General features: G+C 40.4%; 2 protein-coding genes across 3 annotated transcripts; both read right to left on the minus strand.

Moving 5' to 3' along the window:
• Positions 1–1765: 1765 nt before the first annotated feature.
• On the minus strand, positions 1766–3474 carry LOC124133863 (testis-specific serine/threonine-protein kinase 2-like). The gene is made up of 2 exons (XM_048400709.1): positions 2685–3474; positions 1766–2021 (listed from the first exon to the last, which is right to left on the minus strand). The coding sequence occupies exons 1-2, from the start codon at positions 3341–3343 to the stop codon at positions 1823–1825; spliced, it is 858 nt and encodes a 285-aa protein (XP_048256666.1). The 5' UTR covers positions 3344–3474; the 3' UTR covers positions 1766–1822.
• Positions 3475–8330: 4856 nt separating this feature from the next.
• Positions 8331–16523, minus strand: LOC124132666 (E3 ubiquitin-protein ligase XIAP-like). Of its 2 annotated transcripts, none has more exons than XM_046496711.2 (6): positions 15453–16523; positions 14440–14600; positions 13470–13497; positions 13031–13117; positions 12085–12687; positions 8331–11714 (listed from the first exon to the last, which is right to left on the minus strand). In XM_046496711.2, the coding sequence occupies exons 1-6, from the start codon at positions 16387–16389 to the stop codon at positions 11440–11442; spliced, it is 2091 nt and encodes a 696-aa protein (XP_046352667.2). In that variant the 5' UTR covers positions 16390–16523; the 3' UTR covers positions 8331–11439. The 2 variants fall into 2 exon arrangements, with proteins under 2 accessions (XP_046352667.2, XP_046352657.2); XM_046496701.2 differs by having other exon boundaries at positions 12974–13117.
• Positions 16524–16859: the final 336 nt, after the last annotated feature.

The following is a 16859-nucleotide window of genomic DNA, read 5'->3' on the forward strand; positions in this document are numbered from 1 at the left end:
TAGTCATTAGAAACATTCGGGGGTTCAATAACCTCTCTTGAGTAGTATAGTACAAGAATGATGACAGTACAGTAAACTACGGTTATAACGAACTCAAAGGGACCACTAATTTTAGTTCGTAATAACCGTCGTTCGTTTTAAGCATATATACATCATTTATACAACAAATAAGTACGCTAGATCGGTCAGTTCGTTATAAGCGTGTTCGTTATAAACGTAGTTTACTGTACGTATGAACAGTAGCAAACTAACAAATATAAATAAATAAATTATGTGTCAACCTTTGGAGTATGGTTCTGTAACGTGACTATATTGTTGTCTGTTTATATTCGACACTATTCATACTCTTACCAACTATTCCGGAAATAAAATCACGGTATAAATCCTACGAAATAAAACAGAATAAATGCAAACTTGAAATATCGAAGCAACAACTTACCAACCATCCCACCATGTATACACTCCAGATAATGATATCTGCTAATATCAACAGAGACCCGCCTTGTCAAAGTACATAACCTGTTGCTACCTATAACGAAAAAACCCGCTACTTATACAATGAATACTGATGTAGGCTACGAACCTGATGTTCAGTGCTTGTAGATCTACGTACATAAATAAACATTATGTCGTAATAGTCTATATCTATTCCCATATCTACACACATGTATGTACTCATTCCCTCCATATAGCGAAGCCTCAATAGTTCATGAACCGTACACACATGTATGTAATCATTCCCTCTATACAGCGAAGCCTCATTAGTCCGTGAACCCAACTTTACGGACATTACTTTAGATAACGTGTATCTATACAAGGACCGTCTCCGTAACTACGATTCGTTTGTCGGGACATTTGTTAATCCAGACTATTTCACCGTGGCAGTTATCCTCCGGATTAACGGGGTTTCACTGTACGCAGTATATAATGTGTTCACTGTCCTCTCTTAGCTCTCCCGGCCCGCTAACGCTGATCGTCAGTTCGAGTCACAGATTCGCCCTGAATGTGATCCTTGGTTTGTTAGTACCATACAAGAACCATACTCGTACCATATCAGTGCCATACTCGTACCGACCTGTGAAGGTCCGGGGTAGAACATGTCTTCCTGTTGCTTGCCGTAACAGGCGGACTATGCTTGTCGTAAGAGGCGACTAACGGGATTGGGTGGTTAGGTTCTCTGACTTGGTTGATGAATGTCATCGATCCCAATTGCGTTGATCGATGCGCATGATGTCAATCAGCTTCGATTCGATTATTTACGGTCCGCCGTCACAAAAGGGGAATATTGCTGAGTGCGGCGTTAAACAACAAACCAAACCAAATAAAATCATACTCGTACCCTACCAGAACCATCCCCGATCCGCACCCGTACCGTACCCGTACCATACTCATGACTTTCGTCACCCTCGCTGCCTGGAGCTAAGACCCTGTGTCGTGTGATATAACTGAAACACTGCTTCAATGGAACACAACAGACTCCCTCACTCCCTTACTGACTGGGCGTAGTGATGGCCTACAAGTCTTAAGGTAACGGGGTACCACACCCACGATTTAATGACAATGTATTTTTAATATAAAAGATAACAAACAAATGGAGAAGACGGAAACTACATTGAATGGGCCGCCTAACAAACAAATTATGGGCGTAGAGAAGGGTGGTAGGACTGCTCCCTCCCTTTTAATAGATAGTTTATGTACTTAGTAACAATCATATTCGATATGGTACAGAGTACAGAGCGTAAAACGAAACATTGCAGAAACATCATAGGTAGAAAAACGTGTATTTCCAGATATGGATACATTCTCAGAAAAGAGTTCATATTCATATAAACCAATCCGACTCCAAGACGCTGTCAACGGTGACCCTATTCTCCACTTCCGGTTCCAGCATGACCTTGATGAGACCTTTGCACGTGACAGATGCAGAGTGAATTGTGGGAAATTTCACGTCACGCTGTAGCTGATGCTGTATCATGGCGTCCATGTCACTGTCGTTGAATGGCATCCGGAAATACAGCATGCTGAAATTACGACGTTAATATCAATCAAATACATGGTGCTCGTGTTGCATGTCAGACAGTAGAAACATAGAGAGTCTTTATCTTTGAGGGGTCTTTATCTCTTCACGTTAGTGGGAGATAAGTCTTGTATTATGTGCAAACGCACGCTGATTAAGCGTTTTAGGTCCTAATACAACCACAGCCATCAGTGTCGGCCGCAGTTCCGATCAAACCAGGTTTTATACAGCTGCAACTGAATCCGTCGTCATATTATACGTGCGCTTCTTTTAATCGAAGAATCTGTACGAGACTTCCGAAGAGACTGCTCTGAAGTAGAATGTTTTTTTAAGTGATTTGTTTACTTGTTGTAACGCCACCCTCAGCAAAAATCCAGATACATGACGGCGACCTGAATGTAATCGAGTGTGGACCAGAAAAAAAAACAGTTGTTGATATTACGAGCTAGTATCCGTACCGTCGGGATAGGAAGCCAAGTATTCAGCCGTGTCTGACAACTCTCACGACCATCGTAAGTTTCCGGGGACCAATTCTAACCCGGATTCTCAGGGGATATCAATATATCACAACTGTAACACTTTTAAAGCCCAAAGATGCCCGTTGTGTTCTGTAAACAGTATACACATCAATTGCATGGAGGAAACGCAACTACAGCTCAACAACTACCTATACAGTATGACGCCGAGGCTCCATACATCTGCAGCCAAGGCGTCATACGGACCGCTTTTCTGAAGTACTTCCGGTGCTGTGTAGGGGGCGCTGCCACAAAAATTAACACTCAGCACCTTCCTCCCCTCTGAGTCTAATACCCTTGTACTGAAACCGAAATCGCTCAGCTTCACTCTCGTAATACCGCCACACCGAGACAAGAGGATGTTGTCCAGCTTCAGATCTCTGTGTGCGACCCCCTGATGATGGCAATACTGGACAGCACGAGTAGTCTGGCGGAACATCCTCCTTGCTTCTTCCTCCTCCATCTGCCCGTCCTCTTGGAGACGCTCGAGCAGACTCCCGCCATCTGCATACTCAATCACGATGCAGCACGACGTCGGGGAATCCAAGATCTCGTGACATTTGATGATGTTCTCGTGCTGCAGGGACGGGAAGATGCCCAGCTCGTGAGGGAGGAAGTCCTCGAGGTAGTCCCGGGGACACTTCACCTTGCTGATGACCTTGACCGCACGTGCTTCCTGACCTCGGTGTAGTAGTAAGACCCGACTGTAAGCTCCCGTGCCGATCTGACGACCGAGGGAGTAGCCCTTGACTTTCAGGGGATGGAGGTCCTCGTCGTCCTTCTGGTCAGAGGACGCAGCGTCTGACGACATGGGGATCAGTCTGGGTGACCATTCGTTGTATCTGTATGTTCACATGAACCTGTTTCAGCGCTTTACCTCATGTCGAGTGAGTAACGATTGAAAGTTGTTTAATGCCGCAGTCATTACGTTTCCAATACTTCAGCTATCCATTATTATTACAACCTATTGAGAATTGAAACAGTGCATGTTATGACTCCATAAACGCAAAAAACATATTAAATCAATTCTTATAAATAAATACGTAAACAATATAAACCTCACATACTGTTTTTTTTAAAAGTTTTAACCCAAAACACTGACAGACAACAGTACGTGTTCTCATTCTTTATGGTTATGGAAACAAACGCAAATAGAATATGCTTAGTTAGCCAATCAAATGCTTGCAATTAATTTACTCAATAATGATTGAAAACAACAATGATCCATGCAAGGCTGACGTGTAATCTGTGAACAAATTGTGCCCACCCGAACTCCATTTTACCTCATTTTCACAAAAACTTTCGAGGTCCGCGGAGACTGACTCGGAATTCACCCTTATTGTGATTTCTTAAAAAACATGTTCGGCAATATTGAAGCTAAAGTCACCACGGCATACAAGGAAACAAAGAGGAGTATAGTGTACGTTAATAGTTAATTTATGACATTGTCTCATGGTCAGCCTGTAAGAATTTAAGTGGAAGTACTTTTACAATATCATACTTCTATTGTTTTCTTTTTGTAAATCAATATCTTTCTCTTGTAAAAATGAATAAACGTTTTGTTTTGGGTGACCGTGTGTGACAATGACTTTTGTTTGGAGGGCTCAGTTACCAGAATGTAATTATTGTTTGTTTGTTTGTTGTTTAACGCCGCACTCCAGCAACATTCCAGCTAATATGACGGTGGTCTGTAAATAATCGAGAATGGACCAGACAATCCATTCATTGACATCATGAGCATCTATCTACCCAGTTGGGATACGATAACATGCGTCAACCATAAGGCGGATCTTCACTGGTCAGAATTTAATCAAATCGTATGTATCATACACAACAAGGTCGGCAAATCTTCAGGTTTGTGTTTTAAATAGTTTTAATGCTAATTAAAAGTAATTAAGACATCTTCAGATGCAAATCTCTCACCTGAGCATTCATATTCACGTGAGATCCATGTCGAAGAGGATATTCAATGTGATACTTCATCGCATTATGACATCACAGTTTAGTGACGTCATAATGTACTGACGAACGAAAAAATCAGATTACATGAAAGTGTGGTGATGTATTCTGGCGAGAACAGGGTGACTGAGACAGGATGCACTGGTTGTAGTGCCAGGTCACCCCTCACTGTTTTCCCTGTGACAGGGCCACAGTGTATCAATGCTCACGTGTTTCGACAAAGCAAAACACTGATAATCAGTCATTTGGGGCTTTCCTCGGTCATAATTAAGTGACACAGAGGATGTTCATAAGAGATGAACTCAAGAATGTTCCTACAACAGGTGTTTATTAACCACACTTCAAGATATATCTGAGCATTTCCTTACAGCATTTAATTGTCTCATAACTGCAACTATCAATTTTGAAATTCATTATTGGATTTTTAAAAACGAGATAATAAATAATATAATATATAACGCGGCCGTTTAAAATTCTTGAAATATCTTCTGAATATTGTTTATAATTTACCCAACGCATCAGTAATGTGGAAGACTAATGTTACCTAATTTATATTATTATTTTAAAAAAGGATGTCGTTACACTTCGAAGCGACTTTAACACATTTGGTATATAGATATAGATTTGGCAGTAGCTGATGTTCCTTGGAACACATCGACATTCATTTCCTAATGATAATCACCTTTTTCGCCTTGAAAACTAGCTCACATTCATCAATAATCCCCAGATCACGAGTTTCGGCGTGCAAAACAAAGACACGATTACCTTTACCTGATGGTACCATGGGTACTTTCCGTCCATCTGACGGTAGACACATGTAGTCTGTGGAATGATTCTTATTCACCCAGGTAAATGGCCTGGAAGCCCTGACTGCGAAAGTTATGAATGGTGCGGAGATAATGTGACCTCATAGACAGGATGGAATATTTTCCCCTGAAAACTGATACGATAACATGCGTCAACCATAAGGCGGATCTTCACTGGTCAGAATTTAATCAAATCGTATGTATCATACACAACAAGGTCGGCAAATCTTCAGGTTTGTGTTTTAAATAGTTTTAATGCTAATTAAAAGTAATTAAGACATCTTCAGATGCAAATCTCTCACCTGAGCATTCATATTCACGTGAGATCCATGTCGAAGAGGATATTCAATGTGATACTTCATCGCATTATGACGTCACAGTTTAGTGACGTCATAATGTACTGACGAACGAAAAAATCAGATTACATGAAAGTGTGGTGATGTATTCTGGCGAGAACATGGTGACTGAGACAGGATGCACTGGTTGTAGTGCCAGGTCACCCCTCACTGTTTTCCCTGTGACAGGGCCACAGTGTATCAATGCTCACGTGTTTCGACAAAGCAAAACACTGATAATCAGTCATTTGGGGCTTTCCTCGGTCATAATTAAGTGACACAGAGGATGTTCATAAGAGATGAACTCAAGAATGTTCCTACAACAGGTGTTTATTAACCACACTTCAAGATATATCTGAGCATTTCCTTACAGCATTTAATTGTCTCATAACTGCAACTATCAATTTTGAAATTCATTATTGGATTTTTAAAAACGAGATAATAAATAATATAATATATAACGCGGCCGTTAAAATTCTTGAAATATCTTCTGAATATTGTTTATAATTTACCCAACGCATCAGTAATGTGGAAGACTAATGTTACCTAATTTATATTATTATTTTAAAAAAGGATGTCGTTACACTTCGAAGCGACTTTAACACATTTGGTATATAGATATAGATTTGGCAGTAGCTGATGTTCCTTGGAACACATCGACATTCATTTCCTAATGATAATCACCTTTTTCGCCTTGAAAACTAGCTCACATTCATCAATAATCCCCAGATCACGAGTTTCGGCGTGCAAAACAAAGACACGATTACCTTTACCTGATGGTACCATGGGTACTTTCCGTCCATCTGACGGTAGACACATGTAGTCTGTGGAATGATTCTTATTCACCCAGGTAAATGGCCTGGAAGCCCTGACTGCGAAAGTTATGAATGGTGCGGAGATAATGTGACCTCATAGACAGGATGGAATATTTTCCCCTGAAAACTGCTCTGTCATCGCCACTTGCGGTGTATCGAAATCCCATCTCGTGGAGAGTAATACTTAATGATGTAGTCCGGGAAAATTAAACATTAATTGTGTCTTTAATTTCCGTCCGAGTTCTACTACAAGTCGGGGTACCTTCTGCTCATAAAGCTTTGACACTAAACGCCTTATCACCCCTGTATCAAAGCTGTCTAATATCCTTTTGCCCCGGTTTTGTTTTTGAGACGACTCCTATCTTCTTTGTTTAATTTATCATAACGTATAGACTTGTTGTTATGAAAGCCCCAGAGCCTGTGCATTTCGATAATACATCATATCTAAACTAATAAATACTTTCCCACTCTCAAGTGTTTAGAACTTGTATACATTTCCTATTACAGACTCCATGTCGTGTACCATGGCTATGCAGGTGTAACGCAACATGCATCACGGGAGCAGTGTTGACAAAAAAATGAAAAAATTGTCGATAGGACTCCTAGTGACTGAAATACATGAAAACACAGGTAGATAGATCGTAGTTACTCGGTATTTCAATAGCAACAGTCTATAAAAAAAAAATTCTATCTCTTTTTAACGGGCAAAAGGACTTTTCTAGCATTTCTGACAGTATTTTAGATATGATCACACGGTCAGGGACAGTTGTCAGCCATCGTGGTCAGCTGCTGCCGGCGGATAGAGATGACGTGAAGATGATGTACACAGATGAGGTAACTGTCACCCTCTGAACCACTGGAACATCTCGATGAAGCTGGGAGATAGGAAATAGTCCGAGAATGGTGGCGGTACCTAACACTGTCTCAGATTGGGGTTGGACCATGGTCAAATCATAATTCATTTGTTTTGGAATGTTTTCGTTAAATAAGTCACCTAGCATGATTGTCATATGACGTATTATTTGTCTGTTCGTTAGGTGGTTCACGCCGCAGTCCGCACTATTCCAGTTATACCACGGGAGCCTGAGTTGGCTGTATGGATCAGACAAACCAATGGATGACATTATGAACAGTGTTGGAGTAAGATGACACGCAGTCAACCAAATCACCGAACAAGATACAATTTAGTTTCCACGTAAAAGCTGTAGAGTGATCGGGATCTATTCTTCCCGAGACCTCACGGGGTGGGACTTATCCACATTAAGTGTAAGTGGCGCACTTGCCCCAAGGTTGGATCCAGTACCTCCATTGCGACCTTCACATGGATTACCTAGTGTGGAGGCTGTTGCTTAATGATCAAAAGGTTGGACGCAAAGTATCATTGTTGATAGGTAAGTTTCTAAGCGATGTAGAGAAAGTAGCTTTACTCGTGTACAACATGGAAATCTATGCAGAGGTGTTTTTTTTAATATTAGGTCATCACACAATCTCATTAAAATCAGATCTTAGTTTTCGCTATCGCTAAACAAAGCTTGGCGGCAACGAGAACCTAGGTCTGAATTTAATGAGATTGGTCATCACACGAGGATAAAAACCAATGTACGAATATTTCACATATTATAAGAGCGCTTCAGACGTCCAGAGGGATTTTAACTTAACTTAATACGTCGCACACTTCCTGCAAAAGAATCATGTAATGTGTAGCGTCGAGAGCATGATTTTGAGAAGGCAAAGTCTTTGTCCTTTATGTATAACAGATGCAAGTCATAACATCACACATACCAGGATAATGCAGATGCACACACCTGTCAGGTAGGAGTACCCAAGCACCTTCTTGTCACATACAAGTCTCATCAAGATCCCAGCTAGTGAAAACAACATACTGGGGTATGTATTAATGTTATTTATTCCATATTCCATAAAACTTACTTACAAAATGTTCCACAAATATTAACTCTATTGAATGTACAATGTTCATATTTCTATAGCCTCTTTGATCAATGTTCCTAACCAGTATATTCAATATAAAAAAATATCGAAGATGAAGAGGACTGATTAGAAAAAGAATGAGTTTTGTAAACTTTGATACTCATCCGTGACTGACATATAGTTGGAATAATTATGAAATATTGCTGAGTGTGGGTGATTGTGAAATATCTTGGCCCCATGTAGTGATACATTATGTTCCTTGAAAGCATTATTTTGTCTTGATCAAGTACACCAAATATGATATGGATATCAAAGTATGATACATGAATATGACCTAGCATAGTCAAACTGAACAATATGAAGATATTAGATAGAAAATATCCTAGGAAATCATAAACAGTAATTGTATTTGATATTTAAGCCTTTTGTTGAAACATCGCCCCATAGCCTAAATAAAGCCTTGGATTTGAGAAATAGACTGTTCAAGTACAATAAATAATAACAAACATGCTTTAAAATTATAACAGTTTAGGTCACTGCTCTTATAAAATGTATTATCATTTTCTTAAAAAGAATTTATTTATAAGACTGACTGTGCACATTCACAATCCTGCTCTATTCATGAAACTAAGAAAAAAGTTCACAAGAACGAAATGATATAACACATTTTAATGTGTCTGAGAGCTCCATTCTGGCATTCAGCATCAAATATAAGATGCTGTTAACTAGATGAACATGATTAAGAAAATTCTATTTAATTCATTCCTTCAAAGTGCAGACAGCTATAGTTTCATATGGACACTTTTATATAATATGTACAAACTTCAGCAAATTCACCATAGCAAAATGACAAGTGTCTCAACATAAAAAAATGTCTATCCATCTGAAGAAACCCCCAGGTGATATTCTACCTCTGGTGCATTAGCCACAAATTTGTACCTGCACCAAAAACATTGTCACATCAAGTGAACCAAATTGATGTGATTCAAATAATTACAGCTAATACTTCATATTGCTAAAACATCTATAAAAGAAAACCTATATGTCCAAACATACTGGTTGGTGTAAAATGTAAAGCTGCACCAAGTTAAGGTATGGCACAGACATGATCTATAAGCACTATGAGATATGGAAATAACACATTTAACAAGATAACAGATTTGCTCAATAATATAACTGCCTATTTACAAAAAAAAATATTAGCACATATATCAAAGGAAACCCTTTAATATCTATAATATACGAAAATTTCAACCTACATATTTACCAATGGTTAGAGGAAGGGGAGATAACTCTCATTTCCCCCTTGCAAAAGAACACAAGCTAATAATTATAGTCACCATGCCTTAATCTAAATTAAATTTTGAAATAACTCATGAAATAAAACTTGTTTATAAAGATTAATTAATAAAAATCCTTTGGTGAGATCTGAAACAAAGGAACTGGTGAATTTATCATGAGATGTAATAGGTTGGTATGATATATAGGTCATAAAAAACCTGCTAGCACTGTGATGACATGGAAGTTGTGTGAAATGATGTGTTGTTGCTGTAGTTGTAAGAATGATGTCACTGGCACAGATGATGTATGTATAGATGTTGCTGCCTGTACACATTCAACATAGATCACACAAGATAACTGGGGAGGGGTGTGGGGTGTGGGGTGTGGGTGAAAATTTGTATTAAACTCGCATGACTCACTAATTTGGGCTCGTTCTAATAGTAATACCCAAATTTGGTTTTGTGAGAGGTAGCATAGAAACACAAGACCGAGTAGTTATCATGACGGGCTATTACAAAACTTCAACAGACCACTAAATCATGAATTGATACATGGGTACACATACTATGTATGGTATCGCTGCGTGTAAATGTGTGTTACACCCCAAAAAGTAACCTGCTGTGAACCTGGTCTGGTTTTGGTAATAATGGTTACTAGAGATCTCTGCTGGCAGTGGTTCAACTCTGAGACCGATGGTACTTGTGAATATTACCGGTAATGATAAAATGATTCGGACAAAATCATAACAAACATGATAACATGATATGCTGCCTCTAATAATGTATGTACATCAACTGTGAGATACTTTCATGGAAAGATGAAAAATGTCCCGGTAATATATCTGTGGTATGAGTGTTAATGAGTGATAAAGTGCATGCCCTCTACAACACACCAAATACTATTTACAAATCACGAACAGTATAAAACAAAATTCATCTTAAATAGCATTACCCAGACCTTGTGTCTACCAATAATGAACAAGGCAAGCCGAAACAGGGTATTATGTGCATGGCTGGTGAATATGAGAGTCCACAGACAAAATTACAAGCCCGTTACTGTGTACCCACAACTATTTACAATCATGAACAATATAAACAGAATCAAACATCATTAACCACATAAAGTAAGGCCAACTGTAAAGTATATCTATCTATAATGACAAAGTGTGGTATAAGAGATTATTCACCAGGACAGAATAACATGTATAGCTGCCAGCAGCCTCACAGAGACAGACATGGATATAAATAGACAGATACCGATGAACATTCAGATATGTACAGAGGACTACATGACTAAAGGTTTAGTCAAGAGCCCAAGGGCCCACCAGTAAGGTCGATGCACCCCTCCATGTGTATATGTATGTGTACATGCAATAGAAGGAGAGACACTATCTAAAATAGTTCCAGAGTCTTGAGAATAATTAAGAAATAATTGTTGTATATAAATAGAACATTTCATTTCTGTAATGTCTGAATAGCATGACCAGCATGTACCTAAGAAAAGGTATCTGTGTAGGTTATGAAGTCCTTGAAGAATTCACTTTATATAATTATGTAAGTAGTTGGAAACTAGCAATTTCACATTCTATTCAACCAAAGTCATATGTTGATATATATGTTGAACAGTCGGTAATATTTTCTCTTATGAAAATAAATTTGTTTTTAATTGATTTGTTACATAACAAAATCCTCATTCTCTATCCTAAGCCACATAGACGATCTCCCAGTCGTTGATGTTGTCCCTGCAGATGGGGAACCTGTTCCCGATGAAGCGTGGTCCATCCTAAGCCACATAGACGATCTCCCAGTCGCTGACGTTGTCCCTGCAAATGGGGCACCTGTTTCCGATGAAGTGTGGGGCACACTGAGTCCCGCAGCACACGTGTCGACACGGGCGGAACAAACACTGGGCCTCCTCCTCCAGACACACCTTACACCGTAGGTTGTTGGAGACAGCAGGCACAGCAGGAGCAACAGCGGCGACAGGGACAACAGGGGCAACAGCAGCAGCAGCGTTGTTGTTGGCATTGACTGGCCCATTGTTCTGAATGTTGTTAGCTGCAGATTTAAATGAAAATGAATTAAGATACTACGCTAAGTAAAGATACAACTACAAACATAACCTGGGATTGCCCTGACAAGTGTTCTGTTATTTCAGACAATCAGACGTTAAATGACTGAAAACTTAATCCTTTGTGTGAGATATGATACCAATATATTTTCAGAAATATGTGCTTTAATTGCAGCCCAAATCTTTGGGATTTTTTTTTACAATACATGTTCGGAATCTGAGTGTGGAGGTATCCTAACTACTACAATTCAATAAGTGACATGACTTCTGCACATAAAAGATAATCCATTACTGGAATGAAGGTCACTTGCGATATTTTGCTCGATTTGGAAACACAGTAGCTTAAAAAAAACATACCTTGCAGAAGCTGCTTCAGTCTCTCCAACTCCTCAGCCTGCCTCCTGTTCTCCTCAGCCTGCCTCCTCATCTCCTCAGCCTGCCTCCTGTTCTCCTCAGCCTGCCTCCTCATCTCCTCAGCCTGCCTCCTGTTCTCCTCATCCTTTCTCCTGTTCTCCTCAGCCTGCCTCCTGTTCTCCACAGCCAGACTGTTCAGTGCCCTCTGTTTCCTGTCCAGCTCTTCTCCCTGGTGTCCCAGCTGGTGGTCCTTGTCCTGCAGCTGGTGGTCCTTGTCCTGCACCACCTGTGAGTGTCTCTGCATGACCTGGGCCTGGCCCTGCAGCCTGTCTGTCAGTGTCCTGTTGTGCACCTGCAGGTCCCGCACCTCGCACCGTCTCTGTGCCTGCTCCCGACTCAGCTCTGTGTGATACTCCTCCTGGGTCCGCTCTTTATCCTCCTTGTTCCTCGCTATCTCCTGCTTATGCTGCTGGAGCGCCTCGCTCTGTCTGATGAGACTCATGTAGTTGGTGTAGATTGTCTCCCTTTGTTTCTGTAGCTGGGAGAAGTTAACGTCGGAAGCTCGCAGTGTGCCAAGGAGGAGTGCATCATTAGGGTAGAACCCACCTGTATAGAGAGGACAGGTGCATGAGGATACAGTGAGGGGACTTAATTACTAAACAGGAGGAGCTCTGTTACACTTGTGTGGTAATATCTGTATTAAAGACTCATGCAGGTTCACTTATACAAAATAACACATTAAAGGGAGATAATTTGAGTTTTCAAATGGTATTTAGGCCTGTTTGAAGAATATGAATGACTATTATGTTATTCATGGATACATCTCAAGTTCACTTTGATAAGTTACAAGCAGGATATTCCAGTGACTCCAACATGAGCACAATACACTCACGGGACAAGATAAAGAATTTGAGAACGGCTTGACGGATTTGCTGTACATCATACTGACATGCCAAGGCTGCCTTGATGGCCTCCATGTCCAGACTCGGGCGGAGTGGGGAGGGCGTGGCTGGGGAGCCAGAAGTGCTGCACTGGTCTGTGAACAAAAGGAAACATTTTCATTAAACATGTTTAAGGAGAATTTAATCAAACTGACAGTTAATAAGAATGGAGTTCTCTCTTTACCAGCTATCCATATTCCACAAAAAAAACATGATTTTACAGGAGATCTAAACATGATGTGAACTCTGAACATTAAACTGAATAACTTTTCTTTGTATTGCTAATGTACAATAATGTTAGAAAGATTAATTTCATTTCATTACAACATGATCTAACACATAGATTGGTCCATGTAGCAGACTAAAAGATAAAAACAATGTCAGTATCTGCCTATAAACAGTATTTCTAATTATTGCAATGTATAGAGGAGACTGTCAACCACTTACCATCAACTGTGTCAGTCTCTGTTAGAGTCTGTAAAAGAATAAAAAAGAAAATTACATAACATGAAAAACGAAGTGTTTGGGGCAAATAGATAGTCAGCTCGACAGCGCACTGTTCAACAAAGCGATTGTAGTGCTCAGATGATCGTCACACCCATACTTAACATAGGCTTACAATAGTCGTAATGCTATAATCGCCTTATGGAATTGGGCCCTGGTGTTTCTATCTTATCCACTTGTTCTTGTTTGAACCACTGCTATGGAGATAACACAAAGTAGAGGTGAGGTGAAATAGGGTTTAATGTCACATAATAGGGTTTAATGTCACATCCAAGATTATTGCACTTACATAGCAACGTGCATGCATGTGTGAGTGTGTGTGTGGCTGCTTCTACTAGTCCGGACTAATGTTGATTTAATACTACTAGCACACTGAGATACCATGCTGCAGTTCATCATGAATACCCCACTCAGACACAGTAAACTAACTCCTAGTCCTTGTTTAAGCATCTTACTGCTGAGTGCCAGGCAGGGTAACAACAAGTACTATCTTTTAGCATATTTTGGCCAGGGATTGCAAGCAGGACCCTCCGCTCTTCTATTAGATATTCTACCACAAGACCATGGAGGCTCTCTCACACAAATTAGTCATTTAATGGAACCTTATAGTTTATGTATGCTAAAGACAAAAGTAAATGGTTGTCGTGGTTGCTGTGTGGCAATGCAAGTTTGTCTATCATAATCTGCTATATCCGTGTGATACATCAAGTTCTTAGTGCAATAATCTTCAAGTTCCATCTGATGTCTTTTGAAAGTACATGAAAATACTTGTGACACATATTGACTAGGTTGACTTATGAATAATTCAAACAGCTGGATATAAAAATCAAATACAATATTAACTAAAATAGATGTTACACTGAATAACACCATCTGTGCATGCAAAGTATTACCAAACCATGTAACGACATACCTCAGCCTCCTGAGCATCCATGACAAAGTTGTCTCCCTTTTGCTGCTTCACGTACACACAGTGAGGGGCGTGTCTAGCATGCTGCACCCAGGGGTCTGCCTCTGGGTCCCAGTTCCTCAGGCTGCACCCACAGGCGAAACACACAACCCTGTCTGCGTACCCTGAATAAGTGAATTAAGAAAACCCATGTAGGAGTCATTTGCATGGAAACAGACGAGAAGAAGAAAGAAAGAGTGAGTGACTTGGAAATAATGCTGCTCTGAACAGTACCTGGTATATAGGCCTAATGTGGGAGTAAAGACAGTAGTGATGCAGGTCTCAGGTTTTATGAGCACAGCACTGAGTTGAAAACCCACAATCACAGTCAGTTCAAGACTCACAATCATTGGATTCTGATAAGCCCAATGAAAACACTCTGCACAGTGAATTATGAGGCCTTTTTTAGCCACCTGTTTCCCCAAGAATGAAACTACATATACCTCTTGTATGATGTTTTTTATTGCTTGTTGTTTAACGCGCACTCAGCAATATTCCATCTATATGATTGCGGCCTGTAAATAATCAGTCTGGACCAGACTATCCTGTGATAGATATCATGAGCATCGATCTCTGCATTTGTGACATGATGACATGCATCAACTAAGTCAGCGAGACCACCTGATATCGTTTGCCTCTTGCTACAAGTATGGGTTGCTGAAGACCTATTCTAACCTGGATCTTCACAGGGTTCCGTTTGCATGAAGCTAAACACATATAAAAAAACATGGGAATGTCATCAGTATAGTTAAAAAGTATGCAATGACATCCATGACAGTTTTCCTTAAATTGTGTATATTTGAAAAACCCATCACATATGTAAAGCAAGATATAGCATAACTTGTTTAACATGTTGACAACTTGGAAGACATACCAGCAATATGTGCATCTTTGTATAACCACTTCTAACACAACCTGAAACATTGTTAACAATCTGGTAGTTAATATGGTATTAAAAGGACATGAATGTAACTTACCAGTGAAATAAAACCCTGCTTGGCAAAGCTGATCAGCTGTTGGTCTGATTTGTTTAGACCAATACTTGAATGTCTCTAGTCTGCCCTGTGTTTCCTCAAACTGAGGATGTTTAAACATGGGGTCACCACTCACAAAATTGTTGTCACAAGATTGTTCAAGATGTTGTGATCGGATCTTATTTTCTAAGTCTCTCGGGATATTCCCAACATCCAGATACTTCACAAGAGGACAATTCTTGGACTTTTCCTGGTGAAGTGATGCAGGTTCGCCTTCATCATATGTCGTCGTTAGCCCACAGAACACACACCGTACCACGCCCCCATCCCTCTGGTACACAAACCCCGACCCAGCCCACTCCTCAGCACGTGGGTGGGTGGGGCTGGGGTAGGTGAGAAGTCTGTGACTCTCGAACAACATTGACCCAGTCTGTCCTTCACCCTCAGTCTCACTGTCAGAATGTTCGGGTGTTCTGGGAGTATTACTATTATATCTGTCATATACCTCGAGAACGCTCTGTTCCTGGATGCCTGCGTCTGTGACAGCATGTGTACCCTCCGTCGACGTCGGTGAGCCCATCTGTAGACGTCTCCGAACGTTACAAGGGGCACCTGTTCGTATTCTCCCGGGTGTCCGAGCTGTCAAAATTGCCGGTGTATGTCTCGCTACGAACGCACAGTCTGGACTCAGAATTCGGTGCACGGCCATCGGCGACTCGCCTGACCACCCCCAGTGGGACACAAAACACTTGAAACACTTCACCTCGTCCCCACGAGCATTAGGGGGGCGAAAAAACCCAGCCTTTGACAACTTGAGGGGTGAATTATACCTCAACAAAGACGCGTGGTTCCTACCCCCCGGTGATGGCAGAGGGTACTCCTGGAAACTGGCGAGTCTCTTGAGACTGTCACTCATGACAATGGCGGGATCGGTATCCATGGTATCCAAATGACAATATTCCCGAGCTAGATGCACCTTAGATTCAGCAGACAAGATCAAAAACTTTTGGTAACGCTACCAAACTATCAACAGAAGTCGGCCATATTTGTTGTGAGGGATATTCCGCGAAAAGGGAGATAATCGTAGATATTCTAAAAATAGATCCACTGTACATGTCATTACATGTTTGTCCCCAGTAACAATGTATTGGATGTTTAGATCGGGCATGGTAGTGAATGCATGCAAACAAAGAGTAAGCACCCAGCTGGTAGAAATAACGTGGTAACTCAAACCATATAACAATCGGAAGTAAAGATTAGTCTAATATATTTTCAGTGGCTAGTCTTAGATGGATACAACTGTAAATGTGAGAGGTTTATATCAGGATGAACTCGCAAACCATAGTTATTTAATTCCAGACCGATTGCCGTTATTAGGAACAATATGTTTTCGTCATACAAATTGGAATC

This window comes from Haliotis rufescens, unplaced genomic scaffold, assembly GCF_023055435.1.
Source record: "Haliotis rufescens isolate VD_foot unplaced genomic scaffold, xgHalRufe1.0.p SCAF_20, whole genome shotgun sequence".
Classification (NCBI taxonomy): Eukaryota; Metazoa; Mollusca; class Gastropoda; order Lepetellida; family Haliotidae; genus Haliotis; species Haliotis rufescens.